Below are 18,249 nucleotides of genomic sequence, written 5' to 3' on the forward strand. Positions count from 1 at the left end.
TTGGCAAGAGCTGGAACATTCTGCATTTTGTTTTTCCAACCAGAACGTGGTTATTGATGTTATCATTCTCAGATTCAACTTCGAGACAAATCCAATGCAGCATTTTTGTATTTTCAACAAAAAAATGGAAAATCTAAAACTAGAACACACCACTGGAGACCCAACAACTCCAACATCAAAATCCAATATGGCTTCCCATGCATATAACATGTTGTGAATATGACACTTTATCTGCACAACTGATGGGATGTATCTTGTGGCATACATATTACTGTTAAACATATTCTTCTAAACATGTTTCTTTAGTGTTTGAATGCATAAAATACAGGGAAATATGTTATGGGTTTGTTGAATAGTAGTTAACCTTTCCACAATTAGCAAATCTAACTGGTTTTGTGATTTGCAACTGGGACAGGGTTAAGTTGGAATTGAAGTCATTTTCAAATTTGACGTCCGGGGTACAGATTGACAGTTTAAAAAATGTCAGACAGACGCTCTTACTTTAGAAATATCTTTGTTAAAATTCGAGGAAGTGGTTTCCGTTGTCTTTTACCATTACCATTGTTTTTAACAGCAACTTTTTCCAACCTCAAAAAAGTTTAAATAAATTTGTTTTTATAAACTAAGTGCAGCATTTTTCTTTTTTTATTTTGACATAAGAAAAGTTAACCGTGGGTTTGGCTCTTTAAGGGTCAAAAGTGACGTTTCGTTAATCCCGTAGCAGTCTGTTCTTTTCCCGTGATCTCGCGATAGCTTCCCCATCAGTGGCGGCTGTGTGGCCCCCTGTCTCAATCCGGACCGACTTGTTTCTGACGTTTGAATGAAAAACACTGCGAATTACCTCCACTTTGGACCCAGGAAATAATGGCTTCAGCATTGGAGCAGTTCGTTAACAATGTGCGGCAGCTCTCCGCTCAAGGTAAGGCCGCTAAACTCACCGTAGTGGAAGTATTAGCTAGTAAGCTAGCATAAGCTACCCAATGCTTTGGCGATAGCCAGGCAGCAGGACTGCTCAGAGCTCTCTTTTTGCTTTATCATGTAAACACACCACAAAACGAGTTCATTGGGGCACAAGAGTTCAATAAACTCTCAGCGGGAGTTCCGTCTGAACGTCGTGAGTTTTTGGACACACTCAAATTACACAATCTATGAAACTGAATGTCAAAATTATACTTTTTGTTTTTGATCTAGCTAATAATTCCTGGTATTGCCTACCGGTAGTCCCGCCTAGACCTCCTCTGATTGGTTGTTGAAGCGAAATATGGAATGCTATTGGCTCAAAGTCATCCGTCAATCGCTTTTGCTTTACCTCCCTTGTGCAAGGCCTTGACAGGGAATCTGACCGGCCGATTGGTGTTTAAATAACACCCAGCGGGTTGGTAAAAACAGTCATGTGATTAATTTTGTTTTCTACTTTTTTAGGTAATAATTTCTCGGGAAGGACATTTTGACAATTGGCTGTTTATTGCTATTTTTTCAGGGAATTAAAATGTCTCATCCTTGGAAAAAAGTATTGATCTCATTAGCTGTTAGTCAGTCAGTTAACGTTGTCATGTATATTTACTGTCAATTAGTAACTATAGTACTTTTGTTGTTTACTGCTGTTAACCTTTTTTTGTTTGTTTTTCTTGAAGAATCCATAGTGCCTCGTGAAAGTATTCTTACCCCTTGTACCTTTCCACTTTTTTCCACAAATGACCTCAAGCCTTAATGTGTTCTCCTGGGAATTAGTGTGACAGACTGACATAAAATATTGCAACATAGGAAAAAAGAAAGGGATGCATGGTTTCCAAAAGGTATTTACACATTCAAATCTGAAAAGTGTAGCCTGCCGTCCATCAGAGTCGGTACTTTGTAGAACCACTGCAATCAGAGCGGAGTCTTTTGGGGTATATCGGTACCAGTTTTGCACATTTACAGAAACTCATTTTATTTCTTCTTCTTTGCAAAACAGATCTAGTACAGCTATGTGTTCTTGATTCAGTGTTGTCTACTAAATAACAATTAATGTGTTTATCTTACCATTATTTATTCTGAGTACATCAACTGTACTTGCTGTGGTACGTGTACCACAGTTTCAGAGCCATGGTTCTAAACCATTCTATTGTGGCTCTGGATGTATGTGTTGTATCCAACAGATTTTCTTCCAGAATCGCTCCGTATTTAGCTCCATTCATATTCCCATCAGCTCTGACAACCATGGACCACCATCTACTCCGCTTCTATTCCAAAGCTTTATCACAGATCAGTCTGGCATGTAGCTTGATCTTTGGTTTGCTGTTCACTGATGTTGTCTAGTAAATAATACCATACAGGTAGACTGTATTTACTAGTTAGGGGACTTCTAAAGGCAATTGGTTCAACTAGATTTTATTTAGGGGTGTTAGAGTAAAACAGACTTAATACAAATTAACACAGATTTTGCTTTTTGTAAAAAACAAACATTGGCAAACCATGTGTCGTTTTCCTTGGACTTCACATTTATGCACTTATGTCGGTCTATCACATAAAAGCCCAAAAACGTACTTTGCGGCTTGTGGTTGTATCGTGACAAAATGTGGAAAAGTCTAATTGGAATGAAGACTTTTGCGAGGCGCTGTAAATGGTACCCAGAAGTAGTTTTTGGGTGTTCAATTTTTCCTCGTTCAACTTTCCACCCCTAAACCCTCACACCCCTCCCAGGCCAGATGACTCAGCTGTGTGAGTTGATCAACAAGAGCGGGGAGCTGCTGGCCAAAAATCTGTCCCACCTGGACACAGTGCTGGGGGCCTTGGACATCCAGGAGCACTCTCTGGGCGTGCTGGCTGTGCTGTGAGTTTCTGTTGGTGTGTTCAGTGATCGGTTTTGTCTAACTGGAACATGGCAAACCGGACAGCGTGTTCACATGTTCTGTTAATTGTAGGACATGAACCTCATTAGCAATGTAGATGATTCTGTTCTTTAGAAAGAAAAATATTTTGAACACATAAGAATTTGAGTTACAGCTTGTTTAAGTTAATAGTTTGTTACTTCCTGTGTAGGTGTGTATCTTGCTTTGTTCCCTGTTATATTTCTCCAGGAAGACTATTGCTGATCATCTTCTGCTTTGTTTTCAGATTCGTGAAGTTCTCCATGCCAAACATCCCAGACTTTGAGACGCTCTTCTCCCAAGTTCAGCTCTTCATCAGTACCTGTAATGGGGAGCACATTAGATATGCAACAGACACTTGTAAGTCCTCGCTGAGCAGCTGCTCAGCTCTTGGAAGTAAACAAAGCTTGTTTGTGTCATGTCTGCAGTTCTCATGGTGCAAACTATGGCGCTGCTTAGACCCAGAATTTCCTTGTGTGACGTGACTGATTCATTTAGACACTAGGGGACAGCTATAAATACCATTGTTCACACCTGGTAGTCAAAGCCATCTTAAATGATTGTTTGGATCAAATCTTACCCACGTCAAACATACCCCTTTTTCCACCAAACGCGGTTTGGCTGCGGTAAACTAACAACGCCACCACCCCGTTGATGTTTCTAATGTTTCTGCTCAGATTGCCAGTCTGCATTCAACTTTTTAACACACGCTACTCATGAGTGTAGTTTTAAAACCGAGGTACACTTTGTTCCATAGTTTCCACATCATGGCTTTCAATGTTGTAACCGACCACAAACCTTTACAAACAGCTGAATTTGTCTTTCTTGCAAGCAAGGAAAAAAGTGTAGTAGCAGCCTCTTACCCAGATGACTGGCGACAGTTGGGAGAGGGGCAGTGCTGCCCGACCATATGCTCTATATAGATGGAGAAAGGTGCAGTCACTCCAGGCATCTGTTTAAAACTACTTTAAACTGTAGGTACAGTATAAAAACATTTCAGTGGTTTTGATGCCGCTCTTTGAAAACTAACCCATGCCTTAGCTCCATTGTATGTTACAATACGGTGACTAAGACTTTTATGTGAAAAAATCAAACATCACTGATTTCCTTTAGTATAATGTCACCTTTATTTTCTAAAGCAAAACATCCAGTAACTCCTATAACTGCTGGTTGAGGAGCGCAACATCAGGTCAGTAGGTGGTGCTCCAGTTTTTCTGGGGACTGGTTACATTCAGATTAAACTAATGCAAAGAAGCGTCCCAGACCACCTCTAAAGGTTCCCTTAACAAAGCTGTCCTCCACCTGCTTTAAGTGCATTCACGCCAGTATTTAACTCCCCTCCTAGCTGTAATTAGATCGCTCAGGATAGATATTAGTGACAGGTCCGAACGGGGCCAAGGAGATGTGTTTGATTTATTTTTAGACCGATGGCAAAGTTAGAACAAAGGTAACATTCTTTTGAAATATTGATTCTATTCTCTCTTCTTGTAGTTGCTGGCCTCTGCCACCAATTGACAAATGCCCTTGTAGAGCGGAAACAGGTAAGGGTTTTAGGAGATCCAAGTGAATCCGTTTCTTGTTTTAGACACCATCATTTTATAGCTGCTCATATCACCGGAGAATTTTACCCTGTGTCCTTCTTCAAACATTGTAGACTTTGTAATGCTGTTCAGCTTGAGCCAAGCAGTTACTTTTCATCAAGATTTCAAAGTCTTAAAAATTATTCCACTTAACTGAGCTAAAAAGTTTCAGATACACCCATATTTTCTATAGTATCTCTTTAAAATACATTTACATACATCCTAAATGTATGTCTTCATTCATTCATTGTTTTTCTATATTTTTAATTTAATTTATAAAGTCCAACAACAGCGCAGCCATCTGCAGCCAATGGTTTTATGGAGATGCTAATGACTTTTTCCTGCCCACACTGCCACCAATACTTGCTTAAATAACCATGGTATCTCTGAGCGTGATTGTCCAGCAAACTGCTCTGACTTAAACCTGAAAGAGAATCTATGAAGTATTGTTAGAAAATAGGTTCTCAAAAGATATCTCTGTATTTGTAATGAATTTTTAGCTCATCTTTTCAGTTCTGTATTTGCCTTATATCTGCTGCAGCACAGTTCCAGCTTCCTGAAACCCTTTGATTCTGAAAACAACGGGACATTTAGAGGGCTCGCCTCTCTGCGTACTGTATTTACGGTACATCTGTTCATCATGTGCTCTATGCAGGACAGATGTTCTCACACACAAAGTCAAATGGCCTCTTGAAACACTCATGGTGAACTAGTAAATCAGTCATGCTGCACTTGCTGCTGGTGTTGCTGCTGCATGAAACCACCACTTCCTTCCAGTTCAATAGCTGGTGTTGACATTTTGTGTGTGGGTGCTTTTTTATGTAGCGGTCACTTTTCTCTTTATGCCTTTGTTACATTTTAAAGACTTGACAGGACTTTTTTATTTTCCTGTAACCTCCTACACAAATCTTCTGATGCTCAATTCAAAAAACACCCTATTTTCACATTAATCACACACAGCACTAAGTTCCAGATCGACATTGTTTTTCTCTTCCCTCTCAGAGTAAATATTTTACTGCATTGTAAAGCCAGACAAAGTTTCAGTTTGGTTAAATGTCTAGAAAAGCTGCGGCTGAATAATTCCACATGTTCTCCTCCTACAGCCATTGAGGGGTGTCGTCATCCTAAAACAGGCAATAGACAAAATGCAGATGAACACAAACCAACTTACCTCAGTTCATGCAGACCTGTGTCAGGTGAGTCGCCCTCTCATTCTCCGCAGGCATGAATGTTCCAGTCCAGACTAATTCCGCCACCCTCACCTCTTTTGTTGTCCTTTGCAGCTGTGCTTGTTAGCGAAGTGCTTCAAGCCTGCTCTGCCCTTCTTGGAGGTGGACATGATGGACATCTGCAAGGAAAATGGAGCCTACGACGCAAAGCACTTTTTATGTTACTACTACTATGGCGGCATGATCTATACGGGCCTCAAAAACTTTGAAAGAGCACTGTATTTTTATGAACAGGTACTCTCTTTAGTTCTTCTGGGTTTGTCACTTTGCAGATTTGTGTCCTGTGAAATATGTTAACCTCTCTGTGCTCCTCGGCAGGCAATAACCACTCCAGCCATGGCAGTGAGTCACATCATGTTGGAAGCCTATAAGAAGTACATCCTGGTGTCGCTCATTCTCCATGGCAAAGTGCAGCAGCTGCCCAAATACACCTCTCAGATCGTAGGGAGGTTCATCAAGGTACAAGAGCATGACTCAGATCAGAAGTGTTTGCTTTGTTTTAGGTACTTCAACAGCTTCAGCTAAACATGTTAGTAATATATTGTTCAAAGTCAGAATTCTCTTGAATGTCTAACTTCTAACTTGACTCTTCCTCATTAGACGACATTCTGAAAATCAGCTCCCAGAAGACAGTATTTTAGGCAACATCTAAACTTCTTTCCCCATCACCTTCAGTGTGTTTTATTGGGATGTTGGGTGATAGACCGACACAAAGAAGCACATACTTGTGAGCTTTTAAAAAAAAGATTAATTATCAAATTCTTTTTTACAAATTCTGAAATGCATGGCTGGGATTTTCATTCAGCCCCCTTTACTCTGATATACCAAAATAAAATCCATTTGGCTGGAGGAGTCGCATAATGAGTAAATACAGTTCATGTGTGTAATTTAGCTCTTCTATGAAGACCAAGGGACACAGCAGGGAAAGAATTTTAAAGCTTTTTTTTTTAGGTTATAAACGAATATCCAAACCCTACATCTTGTTATAGCCGTCCACCGAAACGAACATCTAAACTCCTCCCAATAACAGCATTAATCAGTGTAGCAGCAAAGTGGTGACTCTGGAGGAGGTGCAGAGAATCACAGCTCAGGGGGAGAATCTGTTGACAAATTTACTATTAGCTTTTTTTCCTTAAATATTGCCTTAATTTTAGCGGCCAAAAAAAAAAAAGAAAGCCGTAAGAAGCAGCAGACATATAGAAGAAGGTGCTCTGGTCAGAAGACAACAAAACTGAACTGTTAGGCCTTCATGAAAATAACTATGTGTGGCGGAAAACTAACGCTGCACATCACAGTGAGAACACCTTTTCTTCAGCAGGGACTGGGTAGCTGTTTAGAGTTAAGGGGATAACAGATGAAGCTAAATACTAGACAATTCTGGAAGAAAACCTGGCAGAGGCTGCAAAAACTTGAGGCTGGGGCAGAGATTTACCCTCCAGCAACCCTAAACATCCAGCCAGAGCTACGATGGCTTACAATGGCTTGGATCAAAGCATATTCATGTGTTAGAATGGCCCAGTCAAAGTCCAGACCTACATCCAGCTCTAGAGAAAGACCTGAAAATAGATCTTTACAGCTCTCGCTCCTTAAAATCTGACTGAGTTTGATCTATTTTGCAAAGTAGATGAGATGGAGTAAAAGTTTCAGTTATAACATGTGCAAATGTGGTAGAGACATACCCCCAAATGCCTTTCAGCTGTAATTGGAGCAAAATATGTATGGACTGAATATAACTGTTAAAGCCTTTAATAACCATGTATCATTTTCCTTCCCCTAACAATTCTACATGTTTTTGTGTTGGTCTATCTCATAAAATCCCAAATAAAACACATCAATGTGTGTGGTTGTAATGTGACATTGTGAAAAGGCGGTATGAGCACCTTTGCAAGACACTACAGGTCCTTCTCAAAATATTAGCATATTGTGATAAAGTTCATTATTTTCCATAATGTAATGATGAAAATTTAACATTCATATATTTTAGATTCATTGCACACTAACTGAAATATTTCAGGTCTTTTATTGTCTTAATACGGATGATTTTGGCATACAGCTCATGAAAACCCAAAATTCCTATCTCACAAAATTAGCATATCATTAAAAGGGTCTCTAAACGAGCTATGAACCTAATCATCTGAATCAACGAGTTAACTCTAAACACCTGCAAAAGATTCCTGAGGCCTTAAAACCTCCCAGCCTGGTTCATCACTCAAAACCCCAATCATGGGTAAGACTGCCGACCTGACTGCTGTCCAGAAGGCCACTATTGACACCCTCAAGCAAGAGGGTAAGACACAGAAAGAAATTTCTGAACGAATAGGCTGTTCCCAGAGTGCTGTATCAAGGCACCTCAGTGGGAAGTCTGTGGGAAGGAAAAAGTGTGGCAGAAAACGCTGCACAACGAGAAGAGGTGACCAGACCCTGAGGAAGATTGTGGAGAAGGGCCGATTCCAGACCTTGGGGGACCTGCAGAAGCAGTGGACTGAGTCTGGAGTAGAAACATCCAGAGCCACCGTGCACAGGCGTGTGCAGGAAATGGGCTACAGGTGCCGCATTCCCCAGGTCAAGCCACTTTTGAGCCAGAAACAGCGGCAGAAGCGCCTGACCTGGGCTACAGAGAAGCAGCACTGGACTGTTGCTCAGTGGTCCAAAGTACTTTTTTCGGATGAAAGCAAATTCTGCATGTCATTCGGAAATCAAGGTGCCAGAGTCTGGAGGAAGACTGGGGAGCAGGAAATGCCAAAATGCCAGAAGTCCAGTGTCAAGTACCCACAGTCAGTGATGGTCTGGGGTGCCGTGTCAGCTGCTGGTGTTGGTCCACTGTGTTTTATCAAGGGCAGGGTCAATGCAGCTAGCTATCAGGAGATTTTGGAGCACTTCATGCTTCCATCTGCTGAAAAGCTTTATGGAGATGAAGATTTCATTTTTCAGCACGACCTGGCACCTGCTCACAGTGCCAAAACCACTGGTAAATGGTTTACTGACCATGGTATCACTGTGCTCAATTGGCCTGCCAACTCTCCTGACCTGAACCCCATAGAGAATCTGTGGGATATTGTGAAGAGAACGTTGAGAGACTCAAGACCCAACACTCTGGATGAGCTAAAGGCCGCTATCGAAGCATCCTGGGCCTCCATAAGACCTCAGCAGTGCCACAGGCTGATTGCCTCCATGCCACGCCGCATTGAAGCAGTCATTTCTGCAAAAGGTTTCCTGACCAAGTATTGAGTGCATAACTGTACATGATTATTTGAAGGTTGACGTTTTTTGTATTAAAAACACTTTTCTTTTATTGGTCGGATGAAATATGCTAATTTTGTGAGATAGGAATTTTGGGTTTTCATGAGCTGTATGCCAAAATCATCTGTATTAAGACAATAAAAGACCTGAAATATTTCAGTTAATGTGCAATGAATCTAAAATATATGAATGTTAAATTTTCATCATGACATTATGGAAAATAATGAACTTTATCACAATATGCTAATATTTTGAGAAGGACCTGTATATTTCCTCACTGCCTCGTTGCTACATGCTAAGTTAAGACATTATAAAAGTCAGTTGAGGTGTGAGCATGCAGTTTCCTATTTTGCTGTAAACATGGCTTCGACCTCCACCCACAGCCCCTGAGCAACGCCTATCACGAGTTAGCTCAGGTGTACTCCACCAACAATCCCGCCGAGCTGCGTGGCCTGGTCAACAAACACGGCGAGACGTTCACACGAGACAACAACACGGGCCTGGTCAAACAGTGCCTCTCTTCTCTCTACAAGAAGAACATCCAGAGGCTAACAAAGGTGGGGTTGCATGGTCTCTGGGTATTAACCTCCAGCTTATGTCCTCACAGGATGGCATAAATGAACGATGAGGCCTGATGAGTTTTAATGTGGAAATTGAGGTGTTGGCTGGAAATAAAGCGAGTTTTAAATAGAAGAAAATGTAACGAAAGTGAAAATGTGTCTTGGTCAAAGTGGGACAGTAGATGTGGAAATCTGATAATCAGCTATTAATCATGCTCTGAAAGATAGGAGGTAAAAAAAAATGAGACGAGTTTTGTTTCTTCAGCTGAAGCAGGAAGAAAGCTACGTTTTAAAATAAGTTATATGAGGCAGGGCATGGCTCATGACAAAATACTCTGACTCTTTTCTGAAAAAGATGAATAATTCATTTAGATCCATTTTATTGTTTTTACAAAGAACTTCCTATCCTGACCCGGTGACAGTTGTATCCACTGTTTATTTTAACTGAACCCTGTGTTGAATCTGCCTTAATACAGCTTCAGACCAACAACAAAACATGAAATATTCTTTTACAAAATCTACGCTAAAATGCAAAAGCAACAATAAGAGTCAGTAATCCTCTTCTGGATGACTTCATCTGTCTCATTGTTTGGGGATATTTTGGCCCACTCTTTAATACAGCAGTGATGGACTGTTAAGCTTCTTGCATTTTTAATGCAGATTTTCAACAGTTCAGTCGGGGTAAGGTCTGAGAGGATTGGGTGACTGTGGCAAAAAGAACATAATATTATTGTTTTGTTTTTTTCAACCCTAAAATCACAATCAGTTTCATCATCATAGCTCCATGTAAACAGAAATATCCTGAAGAGAAAAAAAAAAAAAAAATAGAAACGGAAAAATAGCGCAGCATTTGGGCTAAAAACATTTCTGAAGATCAGTTATCAGTTTGTGGCACCAGGAACATATAACAAGTACATAAGAACTTAAAATGCATCCATCCAAAGTGTTTCATCTAACCTGGTAAAAAGAATTGTAAAACTAAGGTAAAGTATGCAGTTGAAACCTAAAGATCGGGATTGTTGTGTGCAAATTCATCAGTTATGAGATTAATTTGACTGCTATTACCACTACTACAACCAGCATCCTGACTGCTTAAACCGAGAAAATACTGTAAATGATTTTAGTTGGCTTTAAAATATGCTAATTGACATTCAGAACGCAGTAAATATTAAAGCTCTTACTGTGAAGGTTTGAAGGAACATGTTAAAACAATTATTATCAAGGCAATCATTAAAAGCAGTAACTACTTCATCCCTTCTACATAAAGCATTAAAAGTTTCTAAAGCTCATGAAAAAGGTGGAACATTAAACTGACCAAGTATGCAGAACTGCAATGGACAGAATGTTCTCTACGGATGATACAAGGTTCCCTTGTCTGTTGCAGATTATCAGTATGTTCACAATCTCTCCCACGCCTAGGACTGAACATTAAATGGACTGTTGCAACAATTGGTTCTTTTTGTTTTTTATGGCATTCTCTTAAGGTTTTCCTTCCTTTCATAATAAATCGTCTTGCTTCCTGAGCCAGTTTAGGCTTAATGACACAAAGCAGGTTGTTATCTCTGTAAAAACAGTTCAGGGTTCTTGGCACTGTGCGCATTAAGCAAGAAGAGCGGAGTTTGAATCAGATGACTAATCACAAAGTAGTTAACAAATTATTAAGTTTTTCCTATATTGCCACAATATTATTAAAGCATAAATTGATTAGATTTTTACTGCTGCATACAGTCAGATGCATAAATATTTGGACAGAGAACCTTTTTCTAACTGTTTTGGTTCTGTACATTACCACAATGAATTTAACATGAAACAACGTGGATGCAGTTGAAGTGAAGACTTTCACCTTTAATTCAGTGGGTTGAACAAAAAGATTGGCAAAAAAAAAAATGTGAGGAACTGAAGCATTTTTAACAAAATCTCAAGAGTAATTGGATAAATTGAAAAAAACTAAAAATAAAATGTTCATTTCTAATACTTGGTTGAAAACCCTTTGCTGACAAAGACAGCTTGACGTTTTGAACTCATGGACATCACCAGTCGCTGGGTTTCCTCTTTTTTTTTTTTTTTTGTGCTCTGCCAGGCCTTTACCGCAGCAGCTTCCAGTTGCTGTTTGTTTGTGGGCCTTGCTGTTCAAAGTTTAGTCCTTAACAAGAGAAAAGCATGCTCAGTTGGGTTAAGATCAGATGGCTGACTTGGCCATTCAAGAATATTCCACTTCTTTGCTTTATTAAACTCCTGGGTTGCTTTGGCTGTACAGTAGAACGAGCAGTTATTTGATAAACTGCCAATTTTGCAGGTTTTCCCTCTTGCAAAGCATGTAAAGGTCTTTCATTTTTATCATAGGTACTCTTCAACTGTGAGTGATGGAATCTAAAACAAAAACTCAGAAAATCACAATTAATTTTCATTTTATTGCATGAGATAAGTATTTGATACATGAGAAAAACAAACCTTTGTTTGCCATTACAGATATCAGACGTTTCCTGTCACGCTGACGAAGAACGCACAGAAAAACACGCCGCTAAAACCTAGAAAGCAGGCTATCAAGGATATCTACGGTTTTTAAAAGCGCTCTCTTACTCCTGGTACATTTGGCGAAGGGAGAAGTAAATGGCCTGCCCCTGACATGCAGCTAAAGTTCAGTCACCTCAGAATAAAAGGTTGTGACCTGGCTTGGCTGACGGAGGTGAAAAAATCCCTCTGGCTCTGTAAGACTGAGCTTGGTAATTAAATACATACTCGGAAGGAAGGACATCCTTGCAGCATGTAAACAGGATTTCTTATGGCTTTCTTTCAACCATGGCCTTTCTCAAACCATGCTACAATGATCAGATGAAACCCTGCTTTAATTTTCTCCAAAATGTTCTGCCTTACCTGTCTGCTGTGTTTTCTTTGAATGTCTCCAATGACTTCCTGTTTCATCCAATCCCCACAGACCTTCCTGACGTTGTCTTTGCAAGACATGGCAAGTAGAGTGCAGCTTTCAGGTCCCCAAGAAGCAGAGAAATACGTTTTACACATGGTGAGTTTGTCCAGAAAACCGTTTCAGCTGGTTGAAACTAATGCTGATCATGCCACGTTTTCCTATTTTGGTTGTCGGTATTTTAGTATTTCTGCTGAAATTAAGCATTTTTTGTTTGATCTACTTAATTAAAAACCTTGCTTTGATGTAAATGTTAGTGTAGAAATTTGATTCTAAACCTCCTCCTTCATCTTTCAGATTGAAGATGGTGAGATCTATGCTAGCATTAACCAAAAGGATGGTATGGTCTGCTTCCATGACAACCCTGAAAAATACAACAACCCAGCAATGCTCCACAAAATAGACCAAGAGGTGATCTTAGATCTGCAGGTAGTTTTCTCCTGCTCTACAATGCTTGTTAAAGCTAATCTCATCCATACCATTGTTTGTTTTCTATTTCCAGATGTTGAAATGTATAGAGCTGGATGAGAAACTAAAGTCTATGGATCAAGAAATCACAGTAAACCCACAATTTGTGCAGAAGGTGAGATTGGACTTAAGAGTGCCTCATTTATTTCCAGGTTTCTAATTTTGCCTGGTTGCAGAATTATGTTTTTCATGATGGAAATTCTAGCAAAGATGTGTTTGTTCATGCAAGATTTATGCAAGTAGTATTTATGGGACAAATGTGCATAAATGTTCAGTATTGAGAGGATAAATAGTAAAAAGTAACCATTTAGAAAGAGATGGTAAAAGGAGAGCATCATTTTGTGACCAATAACGGTGTACTTTGAAAGTCGGAATAAATACGATGTAGCTTTCTTAGTGTGCAGCATTACCACTCTGGTTCTGTTTTCATATTAAGACATAAAAAAAATACTCGGTGTTTTCAGATTTATTTTTGTTTGTTAGCTTTGTTTATTTTATTTTTTTTAGGTTATTTGAGTTTCCAATTTTTGAATTTACGAATTTAAGAAAGGGATCAGTTGTGAAAACAAAGGTTTTTTCCGTTAAGTGCAGAACGCTGTTGAGCTGGACCTCGCCACAGAATAAATATGAATCAATAAGGCAACAGGTTCCCTTCTAGTTGATGTATCACTGAGCTGAAGATTAAAATGATATTCCAGGAGAAGAAGGGGCAAAAGAATGTCAATAAATCTGCTCCGTTCCAAGTCTTGAATAGGGTAACCAGTATAGGTGCAATATGTAACCTAGATTCAAAATTCAAATGAAGAACATTTTAGACATTTTCATCCACTTGCTTCCTACACGATACGTCAAAGAATTTGATTTAGGTCTGAAACAGAAAGTCATCCCTCTTTCTAAGAAAATAGTGTAAAATAAAAATGAATTATTGTTTGATCCAATTAATTTGCCCTTAAGTTTTTACCAAATAAATTGACATACCAAACTGATTCTACCAATTAGAAAATAAGGATACATTTTAAACCGTCACCACTCACCTGATGTGACTGATACCATGTGGCTCCTAATCAACATTTTATAGTTTTTATTACCAGACACCACAAAATGTGGCTTTCCATATTATTCCACTAACACTTCGCTGCCATCTTAGATCACCAAGGTTTTTTTTTTAAACTTTTGTTGTTTAACGCTGCAGTTTAAAACAAGGAAACAGATCTTTAAGCTTACCACTTATTCCTGCCTGACTTTTATTGTGAACAGCTGTAGATAGTATCTTTATCTGCTAACTTTCTGTTATGGCAATGAACAAAAAGCAATGAAAACAAACATTCGCTTCTGAATGAAAGTCGTGGTACCCTGTGATGACAGCTGTTTTTAAATGCATGTATCATTAAAGCCGTACAAAATCCAATTTAATACAATGCAGTATTTTGGCATAATGCACTATGGAAAGCTTAGTGAAAACTAGGGATACACTGACAAAGCATCTGTCAACTATGAAATTCAAAAATCCAGTTTACCAGAGCGTCACAAGGTACTGCTAACAGAAACGATCTAAGAAGCTATTTAAAAGTAAACTGTTTTCTATATGTTGAGGCATGTCTGTGGTTCATTCGGGCTGCCAAAGAGAGCAACACTTTTTAAGCAGACGCCAGGAAGGCTGAACAGAGTTCAAAAAGGTTTTTGGTTATGTTTGAGTTTGGATTGATCTGGATTTAGAAATGTTGGCAGTCAGTTAAGGTACCAGTCAACATTATGTAGGGTACTGATGTGGGCACTGCTGGTTTAGTCATGCTCGCTGCAATAATGGCTAATATAAAATGTTACACATTGTTTAAAATGTCCATTCTGGAATTTGTTTGTTTTAGTTTAAAAATAATAATAAAAGCCAGAAACTGCTCACTCAGTCACACTGTGTGACGTCGCCTCTGCTTCCAATATATATAATTAATTTATATTAGGATAAATAAAAATTAGTGTAAAACTGTAGAAAAACTGGAGAGATCTGACGTCCATCTCTGATGAAAACCAAATACTTAAAATCTGACTGAGTGGAGAGCTCATGATTTGGGCTTTCCTTGCAGCTATATTACCTAAACACATTATCTTTGGCATACAGAGTGGCTTATGTGTATGTTAAATGCAACGAGAGGTTCCTGAGCTCAGCAGCGAATTTCCACAGATATGGCAAAATTATATTTGAACCGAGGTCCAATCACAATCCGAAACTCAAACTGATTCATATGCTTTGGGGGAACTTAAGAGCTGTAGATCCAATAAATGCCTATTATTTGTCAATGAGCTTAATTACATTATTTCTTCTGCCAAAGGTGCAAAAAACACTTTTCGTTAAAACCTGGTGTTCAATAGTGTAAAGTATAATTAATTGTTGTACTATGACTATAGAACAGTAACCAAAATCAAAGTTCTGGCTTCTCTTCTCTTCTCTTGTTGCAAACACAAGTAAACATTTTTAACCTATGATACTACTTTTTCATTTTTCCTGTAGAGTATGGGATCGCAGGAGGACGATGTTGGTAGCAAAACATCAAGTTATTCATGAGGGGACCTTGGACAGGGACAGAACACCACAGCCACCCCGACCCGTTCTTCCCAGGATGAGTTGGATTTTTTTTAAAAGGAAAAGAAAACATTCTGTTGCATATGGACATTGGTCAAGAAAAACCTAATTTTGTGGATTGATGATAAATTTGGTTATTCTTACTTCACCGTGTCTTAAGGATAACAAAAGATTCTTAGAGAAAAGGAAAAAAAAATACAATTTTTGTCAGTGTTTTATTTATCAATGTTCAGGAACGCCACAGCTACGTTGACAGAAACCACAACAATAAAAACTGGACTTGTTTGTTCCAAACCTGTGTGAATAAATCTCACTGTTTGTTTTGGTTTTTCTGCATGATGGCCGTAACTGGAGGGCATTACATATGAACTGAAACATCTATGGCTGACGAGGAAAAAAAAAATCTGATTATATTCTCCATTTGTAAAGACCGCGCTGATCGTTTTCTTCTCCTTGGTTAGATTGTAGATATCAAATGCAAACCTGTACAAACGGACATGTCCTTGACGAAGCTCGGCATTGTGGAGAAGTCAAACACAATCTGGGGCACTGTTTTGTTTTTTTTATTTTTCTTAATTTTTTTGTTTTTAGGTCAGATCCACTAGATGTCGCTAGAGCACTGCACAAGAAACTGTTTTAACAGCTTGAAGTCAGCAGATGAAACCAAACTGTCTTGTCAATTGGGAGCTTGAGCATTGCGATTGTGGATCTGTTAATAAATTGTTTAAGAATACGGGTCTCAATTAATTTCCTCTTTATGCTCTACTTCAGTTTCCACAATTTCTTAATCACAATCTCAGTTACTGCTTTGAAGCTTGACTTTCATTTCATCGGGTTCACACCATTTGTCAGCTGGGATGGCAATTTGGGCACTGGGTAGGCGGGGTTTATACTGAATTTTTAACAGGGCATCAGCCAGAGCGTACCCTGGACGCCCATAGCAAAAGAGCGGCAGATGTCCACTTCGACAATGTGACTAAGATAAACGTAACAGTTGTTTGGGTGTTGTGATAAATTCACACCCTTAATGAGTAAAGTTGGTGAATCTGCAGCAAGGGGCAAAAATTGCCCTGTTTTTCAACTTCTGAATGCATTCCTGCTCTAACCCACCTGAATCAAATGCCCGTCTTACCTCCTCAGCATGTTATCAAGTTCTGCAGAGGAATGTTAAATGAGCTGTTTATTTGATTCATGTGTGCAGAACTGCTGATGCATCTAAAAGTTGTAAGACATGATTCTGGAGGAGTTTGAGAACCCCTGATCTGTTGAATATCATGCATTCCAGGCTGTTCTATTAACCAGTAAGGATTCTCTGGTATTTCATACGGACTTTCATCAACAACCCGCCGGTTGATCAACCAGAACAAAGTGATTACGAGCCGGTGTGGGAGGAGTTTCTCTCTTACAGGTCCTTCTCAAAATATTAGCATATTGTGATAAAGTTCATTATTTTCCATAATGTCATGATGAAAATTTAACATTCATATATTTTAGATTCATTGCACACTAACTGAAATATTTCAGGTCTTTTATTGTCTTAATACAGATGATTTTGGCATACAGCTCATGAAAACCCAAAATTCCTATCTCACAAAATTAGCATATTTCATCCGACCAATAAAAGAAAAGTGTTTTTAATACAAAAAACGTCAACCTTCAAATAATCATGTACAGTTATGCACTCAATACTTGGTCGGGAATCCTTTGGCAGAAATGACTGCTTCAATGCGGCGTGGCATGGAGACAATCAGCCTGTGGCACTGCTGAGGTCTTATGGAGGCCCAGGATGCTTCGATAGCGGCCTTTAGCTCATCCAGAGTGTTGGGTCTTGAGTCTCTCAACGTTCTCTTCACAATATCCCACAGATTCTCTATGGGGTTCAGGTCAGGAGAGTTGGCAGGCCAATTGAGCACAGTGATACCATGGTCAGTAAACCATTTACCAGTGGTTTTGGCACTGTGAGCCGGTGCCAGGTCATGCTGAAAAATGAAATCTTCATCTCCATAAAGCTTTTCAGCAGATGGAAGCATGAAGTGCTCCAAAATCTCCTGATAGCTAGCTGCATTGACCCTGCCCTTGATAAAACACAGTGGACCAACACCAGCAGCTGACATGGCACCCCAGACCATCACTGACTGTGGGTACTTGACACTGGACTTCTGGCATTTTGGCATTTCCTTCTCCCCAGTCTTCCTCCAGACTCTGGCACCTTGATTTCCGAATGACATGCAGAATTTGCTTTCATCCGAAAAAAGTACTTTGGACCACTGAGCAACAGTCCAGTGCTGCTTCTCTGTAGCCCAGGTCAGGCGCTTCTGCTGCTGTTTCTGGTTCAAAAGTGGCTTGACCTGGGGAATGCGGCACCTGTAGCCCATTTCCTGCACACGCCTGTGCACGGTGGCTCTGGATGTTTCTACTCCAGACTCAGTCCACTGGTTCCGCAGGTCCCCCAAGGTCTGGAATCGGCCCTTCTCCACAATCTTCCTCAGGGTCCGGTCACCTCTTCTCATTGTGCAGCGTTTTCTGCCACACTTTTTCCTTCCCACAGACTTCCCACTGAGGTGCCTTGATACAGCACTCTGGGAACAGCCTATTCGTTCAGAAATTTCTTTCTGTGTCTTACCCTCTTGCTTGAGGGTGTCAATAGTGGCCTTCTGGACAGCAGTCAGGTCGGCAGTCTTACCCATGATTGGGGTTTTGAGTGATGAACCAGGCTGGGAGTTTTAAAGGCCTCAGGAATCTTTTGCAGGTGTTTAGAGTTAACTCGTTGATTCAGATGATTAGGTTCATAGCTCGTTTAGAGACCCTTTTAATGATATGCT

At 39.6% G+C, this 18,249-nt stretch overlaps 1 protein-coding gene across 4 annotated transcripts; it reads left to right on the top strand.

The window, feature by feature from the left end:
- The first annotated feature begins 727 nt into the window (after positions 1-727).
- Positions 728-16,160, top strand: cops3 (COP9 signalosome subunit 3). Of its 4 annotated transcripts, none has more exons than XM_047377382.1 (13): positions 728-919; positions 2,683-2,812; positions 3,097-3,209; positions 4,341-4,390; positions 4,971-5,054; positions 5,533-5,625; positions 5,713-5,892; positions 5,977-6,117; positions 9,282-9,455; positions 12,394-12,480; positions 12,679-12,810; positions 12,884-12,964; positions 15,356-16,160. In XM_047377382.1, exons 1-13 carry the CDS (start codon positions 865-867, stop codon positions 15,407-15,409), a joined length of 1,374 nt encoding a protein of 457 aa, XP_047233338.1. In that variant the 5' UTR covers positions 728-864; the 3' UTR covers positions 15,410-16,160. The 4 variants fall into 4 exon arrangements, with proteins under 4 accessions (XP_047233338.1, XP_047233339.1, XP_047233340.1 ...); XM_047377383.1 differs by having other exon boundaries at positions 733-919; positions 12,679-12,792; XM_047377384.1 differs by lacking the exon at positions 4,971-5,054 and having other exon boundaries at positions 733-919.
- Positions 16,161-18,249: the final 2,089 nt, after the last annotated feature.

The sequence above is a fragment of the Girardinichthys multiradiatus genome, chromosome 10 (assembly GCF_021462225.1).
Source record: "Girardinichthys multiradiatus isolate DD_20200921_A chromosome 10, DD_fGirMul_XY1, whole genome shotgun sequence".
NCBI classification, from domain to species: domain Eukaryota; kingdom Metazoa; phylum Chordata; class Actinopteri; order Cyprinodontiformes; family Goodeidae; genus Girardinichthys; species Girardinichthys multiradiatus.